Source organism: Terrapene carolina, unplaced genomic scaffold (assembly GCF_002925995.2).
Source record: "Terrapene carolina triunguis isolate 2854851 unplaced genomic scaffold, T_m_triunguis-2.0 Scaffold93, whole genome shotgun sequence".
In the NCBI taxonomy this organism is placed as follows: Eukaryota; Metazoa; Chordata; order Testudines; family Emydidae; genus Terrapene; species Terrapene triunguis.
The window spans coordinates 30,866,487-30,874,251 of NW_020664444.1; the positions used below are offsets into that span (position 1 = coordinate 30,866,487).

Sequence of the window (7,765 nt, forward strand, 5' to 3'; positions counted from 1 at the left end):
TGGGGGTTGGGTACAGGTGGGTTGGGGTGCACTGTCAGAGCTGTGGCATTCATAGGGGTGGGGTGCACTGACCCTGCTGTTGAGTGCCAGGCCTCCCGCCCCTTAGTTCCCAACCTCTCTCACCTCCCTTACTATCCATCAACATTTATCCCCCTTTCCCACACTGCATCCCCAAACCCCTCTTCTCCCCACTCCTCCACCCCAATAAGCCTGCCCTCCCAGGACATTCACATGTCTAATTTCCACCCCCACCCCCAAATGCTTTAAGAACATAGCATAAGAATGTCCATATTGGGTCAGACCAATGGACCATCTAGCCCAGTGGCCTGTCTTCTGACAGTGGCCAATGTCCGATGCTTCAGAGGGAATGAACAAAACAGGACAATTATAGATTGCCAGATGCTGGGACTGGATGACAGGGGATGGATCAGTCAGAGACTTAAGGACACCAGAGCATGGGGTGGCTTTCCTGACCATCTTGGCTTCTAACCTTTAATGGACCTATCTTCATTCTTTTTTTAACCCAGTTACATTTTTGGCCTTCACAACATCCCCTGGCAATGAGTTCCACTGGGCGACTTTGTATTGTGTGAAGAAGTACTTCCTTTCGTTTTAAACCTGCTGCCTATTAATTTCATTGGATGACTCCTGGTTCTGGTGTTATATGAAGAGACAAATAACACTTTCTTATGCACTTTCTCTACACCAATCATGATTTTATAGACCTCTATCATATCCCCCCTTAGTCATCTCTTTTCCAAGATGAACAGTCCCAATCTTTTAAATCTCTCCTCATACAGAAGCTGTTCCATACCCCTAATCATTTTTGTTGCTTTTCTCTGTACTTTTTCCAAGTCTAAGATATCTTTTTTGAGATGGGGCGACCAGAACTGTGCGCTGTATTCAAGGTGTGGACGTAGCATGGATTTCTATAGTGGCATTGTGATATTTACAACACTATTACCCATCCCTTTCCTAATGGTTCCTACCATTCTGTTCGCTTTTTTGACGGCCGCTGCACATTGAGTGGATGTTTTCACTGAACTATCCGCAATGTCTCTAAGATCTTTCTTGAGTGGTAACAAAATAATGGAATCCAAATTAGCTATCATTTGGGATTATGTTTTCCCAATGTGCATTATTTTGCATTTATCAACATTGAATTTCATCTGCCATTATGTTGCCCATTCATCCAGTTTTGTGAGATCCCTTTGTAGCTCTTCACAGTCAGCTTTGTACTTAACTATCGTGAGTAATTTTGTATCATCTGCAAACTTTGCCACTGCACGGTTTACCCCTTTTCCCAGTTCATTTATGAATATGTTGAACAGCACAGGTCCCGGGACTGATCCTTGGCCGCCCCCCCCCCCCATTTACTTCTTTCCTCTGTGAAAACTGTCCTTTTATTCCTACCCTTTATTTTCTGTCTTTTAACCAGTTACAGATCCATGAGCAGACCTTCCTTCTTATCCCATGATTGCTTACTTTGCTTAAGAGCCTTTAATGAGGGACCTCATCAAAGGCTTTCTGGAAGTCCAAGTACATTATATCCACTGGATCACCCTTGTCCTTTAACCCCCTGGCGCTGCTGCCGCCAGACCCCCCGGTGAGGGGTTTTGGGAGGAAGTTTTTGCTTTATTATGCCCCATTCAGGTTCTGGGGTGGCTGAAGAGTCGGTACGTGCTAGTGAGCTTCCCGGGTTCATCAGTAATCTCCCTGGACTCCAGAGAGATTACTTATGAACCCAGGAAGTTGAGTAGCAAATACTGCCGCCCAGCCGCCCTGGAACCTGCATGGGGCATATCAAAAGCTTCTTCAGAGGAGAGTGAGAGGCTTTTCCCCACAACGTCTTGGGGTCTGGGGAGGGGAGGGGATGGGAGGTGCGGCATGGCTGTGGCTGGCCTGGGGCACCTCTGGGCAGGTGGATGGGGGCTTTGGCTGGACTGGGACTAGGGTTGTCACCAGTCTAATCACACAAACCTGAACACCCTTGCCCTGCCCCTCCCCTCCCCGCCCATTCCCTGAGGCAACATCCCTGGCCTGCCCCTTCTCCAAGGCCCCGCCCCCTGCTCACTCCATCCCCCCTCCCTTTGTTGCTTGCTGTCCCCCCCACACACACTCCCTTTCACTGGGCTGGGGCAGCGGGTTGGGGTGTGGGCTCTAGGCTTGGGCCAAGGGGTTCAGAGTGTGGGAGAGGGCTCTGGGCTGAACCTCAGGCAGGGGGTTGCAGTGCAAGAGGGGGTGCAGGGTATGGACTTTGAGAGGGAGTTTGGGTGCGGGAGGGGGTTCAGGGCTGGGGAATGGGGGTTGGGGTGCAGGAGGTGGTGAGGGGTGTGGGCGCCGACTGGGCAGCGCTTACCTCGGGCAGCTCCCGGAAGCGACTGGCATGTCCAGCTCCTAGGCTCAAGGGTGGCCAAGTGGCTCTGCGCACTGCCCCTGCCTGCAGGTACCACCCCCACAGCTCCCATTGACTGCGGTTCCTGGCCAATGGGAGCTGTGGAGTCAGTGCTGGGGCGGGAGCAGCGCGCGGAGACCCCCTGGCTACCCCTGTGCCTAGGAGCTGCAGGGACATACCAGCTGCTTCCAGGAGTCATGTGGAGCCAGGGCAGGTAGGGAGCCTGCCTTAGCCCCGCTGTGCTGCCGACTGGACTTTTAGCCACCAGGAGATTGATGCTGGGAAACTCCCAGCCAATCCAGGAGGGTTAGCCAGAGGAGTCCCAGGTAAGGTTGCCGAGGGGGGGGTGCAGGCACTCAGGGCTCCGGCCAGCCTAGGGCTCCTCTGGCTTAGGGGGCGCCACTTGGTACTCCTCCAGGCAGGGCAGGGGAGAGGGACTCATGGCTCTGGCCGCGGGGGAGGGGGTCTTGGGGCTCTGGCAGAAAGGGTGTGGGTGGAAGGGGCGGAGCTAGCCTCCCCTAAGCGGGGGCTCCACCTCTGCACGTGTGGGTGATTATTCTGTTCTTTACTATAGTTTCAATTTTCCCATTACTGAAGTTAAGTTTCCTGGACTGTAATTGCCAGGATCGCCTCTGGAGCCTTTTTTAAAAAATCTCCCCATTACCTATCCTCCTGTCATCTGGTACAGAGACCGATTTAAGCAATAGGTTACATATCACAGTCAGTAGTTCTGCAATTTCATATTTGAGTTCCTTCAGAACTCTTGGGTAAATACCATCTGGCTCGGATGACGTATTACCGTTTAATTTATGTATTTGTTCCAAAACCTCTTCTACTGACACCTCAATCTGGGACAGGTCCTTAGAATAGTCACCCAAAAAGAATGGCTCAGGTGTGGAAATCTCCCTCACAGCCTCTGTAGTGAAGACTGATGCAAAGAATTAATTTAGCTTCTCTGCAATGGCTTTGTCTTCTTTTAGTGCTCCTTAGCACCTTGATCATCCTCCAGTGGCTCATTTTGAAGCAGGAAGCCTGCCAAACAATCAATGTACTTAAATAATTTTTTGCTGTTAGTTTTTGTGCCTTTTGCTAGTTGCTCTTCAAATTCTTTGATCTGCCTAATTAATTATACTTTTACACTTGACTTACTAGTGGTAATGCTCCATTCTATTTTCCTGAGTTGGAAGTCAAATCCTATTTTCAAAAAGATGCCTTTTTGCCTCTAACCTCCTCTTTTACTCTGTTGTTTTGCCATGGTGGCATTTTTGGTCCTCTTACTATTTTTTTTTTTAAGTTGGGGTATACATTTAATTTGAGTCTCTATTAGTGTTTTTAAATAGTTTCCATGCAGGTTGCAGGCATTTCATTCTTGTCACTTTGATTACATGCCCCCCAAAACAAACAGCTACCCATGACTCACAAATTGTAGCCAATCTCCAGTCACTCCTTTTGTCTTAGGTGGGGGTTTGTGATTAATTTATCAATAGTTATGGTAACTGAAGGGTGGGTTCAAACCCATCAAGGGTGAGCGCAGATTCATCAAGCTCACTGAGGTGTGATTCATCCAATGGTTAGTGTCTCTCAGCTTAGCAGTTCAAGGCAACAGAAGGAAACTGGTTTCAGGGGGGATCCCCAGGCATCAAATGACATCAAACTGGGACCCCTAACACTACCATGCAGCCCAGGAGGCACACCAAATTTCAAAGCAATCTGATTAACCATTTGGATTTTAGAGCATTTACAAGAACCAACCTTTAAAGCACATAAAATAGCGGAAATGGAAACCCTTTAATTTTTCTGTATTGGCCCATTCACTGTGTAAAAAAAAAAAAAAGGTACAATTTCTTAAATATTGTTATCTATTTGGGTCCCTCAAGGATTTAGTGGGAACCATGGGTCCCTGGGCAAAACTCAGACTGAGTCCATTTTGACCCACATCTCATCAATAGTTTGATCTTGAGCTTTGGGCTACCCCCCACTCAAAGCATACACAGTGCTGAACTCATATACTGTCAATCTGTAAGTATAGTTCAGTCGACTGTTCGAATGGTGCCATGAAAAAAAGAGTATACATTCAACCCAAGTCTGGGTGCAGTCCCATTCTTACTGCCCCCAGATGCAGCCCCAGGGACAGAGCCCATAATGAAAAGACACCTCATTGTCTTGGAGAAAGAGTATTGGTGATGGAATGGCCTTTGCTTGTACTGTGGAGGGCAGGTCACTTCACCATTGACTACACCCTTGAATCCAGACCTGCGCCAGATCCAGGAAACAACCATGTCCAGACCCATTAAGGGGGTTGTAGCTGGACGTAATCATGGAATCAGGTTCCCCTGTAAAACTGATCCCTTCTTCTGCCAACATGCATCTTAACAGCTGTGGATCACTGCCATCCCCACTTGTAAGTCTTGTTCTGTCTCTGCATCCCTTCCACACCTAAGGTGAGCTGCACCCAACTTGCACTTGTGAGCCTCTAGTAATTCAATGTACACTGGGTTTGCTAAGGCTACCCAGCTTCCAGTACAAAGAAAGCTTGCCCCACACTTAGTGAAATTGATTGATGGGAGCATGCTATCCTCAAGTCCCGTCACCTACTAATATGTGCCCCTTTGGGTCAAAATACAAGACCACCAAGAAACCCTGAAATTTAACTTTATTAACTCACCTCACTTCCCCATCAAACTTGGCATCCCCTGCCTCTTGGTCCATGATCCAAATATCTCCTGGAAGATGCAAAAGGTATGGTTCGAGTCAGGCTACTGCCAGCAATGGTGTCTTGCAAAGTCAGACAGCAGGGATAAGAAACAGAATGGAGAAGTCCACCACCTTCTGTGTCCAGCAAATTCAAGGAGTAACAGCTCACTAATTCCTGCAAAATATTAAGATTTTGCTTACATATTTGATTTTAAAAAATGCTGATGTCCTACCCCTGCATAGGTCTTATTATTGCTCCATTGATCTTCAGACAGGGGCCAAAATTCCACTGAATGGTTTTATACCTTGTTGGAGCCAGAACTCCATGCCCTATGGGAATACCTCAATGAGGACCTAGCAAAAAACTTTAACCATCCATCTACATCGACCACAGGGTTTCCAGTTCTGTTTGTCAAAAAGAATACAGCTCTTCACATCTTTGTGTAGGCTGTCGAGCGATGAACAACATTACTCTCAAGAATGAATGCCCTTTACCTTTGAACAATGAACTATTGGAGAGGGTGGGCTCTGCTAAAGTATTCACCAAGCTTGATCTTTGTGGTGTTTACAGTCTAGTCAGTATCCTAGATGCCAGTGAGTGGAAGACAACATTTCACAACCAGTATGACCATTCTGAATACCTTGTTGTGTCCTTCAGTCTTTCCAACGCTCCAGCCACATTCTAGCACTTTGTGAACGACAGCTTTAGAAATGTTCTGAAGCAGTTCGTAGTGATCTACTTAGATGACATCGTCATCTTCTCAGAAATCCCAAGCCCTTCATGGCCAACGTGTGTGCTTGGTACTTGAGTGTCTTCAAGCCAATGACCTCTACAAAAAAACATGAGACGTTTTATATTGCGTGTAACTTTATGCAATTTGGAACTGTTTCTGTTAAGAGGTTTTTTTCACATATATATAAATTTCATGTTATGATCAGTCATTCTGAAATACTGCACATGGTGCACTGCATTTGCATCCTTTTACTAATAAATTCCTTCCTGCCCCAAAAGCAGTCCTCTACTTCCTAGTCAGTCCTCACACTACCTATCATACTTCATTTGCTTTTGAGCTGTTGATGCTCACCTACAGTGGCCCCACAATTCCAGTCTCCACTGCCCACTTGCTAAATTTTCAAACACCTTCATGCTTTCTCCCATGCTTCGGAGATTCTCCTTATGAATGTACACAAAGCTACTTCATTATCCATCTTCAGATCCCTCCTCAAAATTATCCTTTGCTGTGATGCCTCCAAAAACCTTGACAATGGTTGGGCTGCTGGTGTGCAGAGACCACTGCTTACCATGCTGACTAATACTGTCTCATTGCTTACTTGTGCTCCCCCATCTGTTGTCTCATCTTATACTTACATTGTAAGTCCCTCGGGGCAAGGACTGTCTTTTTGCTCTGTGTTTTACAGCACCTAGCACAATAGAGTCCAGGTCCATGACTAGGACTCCTAGGTCAGTGGCTCTCAACCTTTCCAGACTACTGTACCCCTTTCAGGAGTCTGATTTGTCTTGTGTACCCCCAAGTTTCACATCACTTAAAAATTACTTGCTTACAAAATCAGACATAAAATACAAAAGTCATAGCATGCTATTATTGAAAAATTGCTTACTTTTATTTTTACCATAATTATAAAATCAATTGAAATATAAATATGGTACTTATATTTCAGAGTATAGTATAGAGAGAGCAGTATAAACAAGTCATTGTCTGTATGAAAGTTTAGTTTGTACGGACTTCGCTAGTGCTTTTCATGTAGCCTGTTGTAAAACTAGGCAAATATCTAGATGAGTTGATGTACCCCCTGGAAGACCTCTGTGTACCCACAGGGGTATATCTACCCCTGGTTGAGAACCGTTGTCCTAGGTGATATGGTAATACATATAACAACAACAACTTCTCACAAGGGACACTTGGGGCTGGATGTTTATATGATTCTTGGAAACATCAATTTGTATGAGCAACCAATGGAAGTATTCAGGTACCATGCAGAAGCTGAATGGCATAACCAGAGAAAACCTGTCTTACAGTAGCAAGGTTGATGTTAACATTAATGTGTTGGCAAGCTCTTCAAAGGGTTCCCTTTATACCATCAGCACTCCTGTACCGTTCAGACTGTGTTGTAAAATAGCAAAACCTGAATGGCTCCCTTCCTCTGCCCACAATGTGCTGCCTTTTCTTCAGTGGTGCAGGGTGCACCAAGAGGGTTATCTGCAGGAGCTTTCAGCATCTGCTGGAGTTGGGGAAGCTCCTTCAGGAAGAATAGAAAAGATCGGAAAGATGTTCCTGTTGCAATTCCTGCTTTCCAGGTCTCTTGGGGATGGTGGCTCATATGATGTACACCCAAGTTTTCCAAGTGACAGTCAGCCTTGGACCAGAAGATTGGAGACCACATTCATGGGACTATGGCTGGTCCTTCTGGTAAGTGTCTCCTTCATTTAGTATCTTCATCTCACTCTTGAATTGTCTGATTATGGATATCAGTGCAAGAGTTACAAACATGGTCTTAAATATCCAGGAAATTGTATGTGCATTTCCAAGAGCAAAAAACACACAGTTGATCATAGACATTGGATTGCATTGGCTAGTTTTGAAATTGCAAATAAAAATCATTAGTTATATCTCTCGCAAGTCAACTGCAGTCACAATTACCACCACTGAGAGCAAT

The 7,765-nt window shown here is 46.0% G+C and overlaps 1 protein-coding gene across 1 annotated transcript in view; it reads left to right on the forward strand.

Moving 5' to 3' along the window:
• Positions 1 to 7,522, forward strand: part of GSG1L (GSG1 like) — a 68,683-nt gene extending 61,161 nt beyond the window's left edge. Inside the window, exon 4 of the mRNA XM_026650826.1 lies at positions 7,407 to 7,522. Within this exon, the coding sequence (XP_026506611.1) occupies positions 7,407 to 7,522 (116 nt within the window). The remainder of the gene's footprint in view (positions 1 to 7,406) is intronic.
• Positions 7,523 to 7,765: the final 243 nt, after the last annotated feature.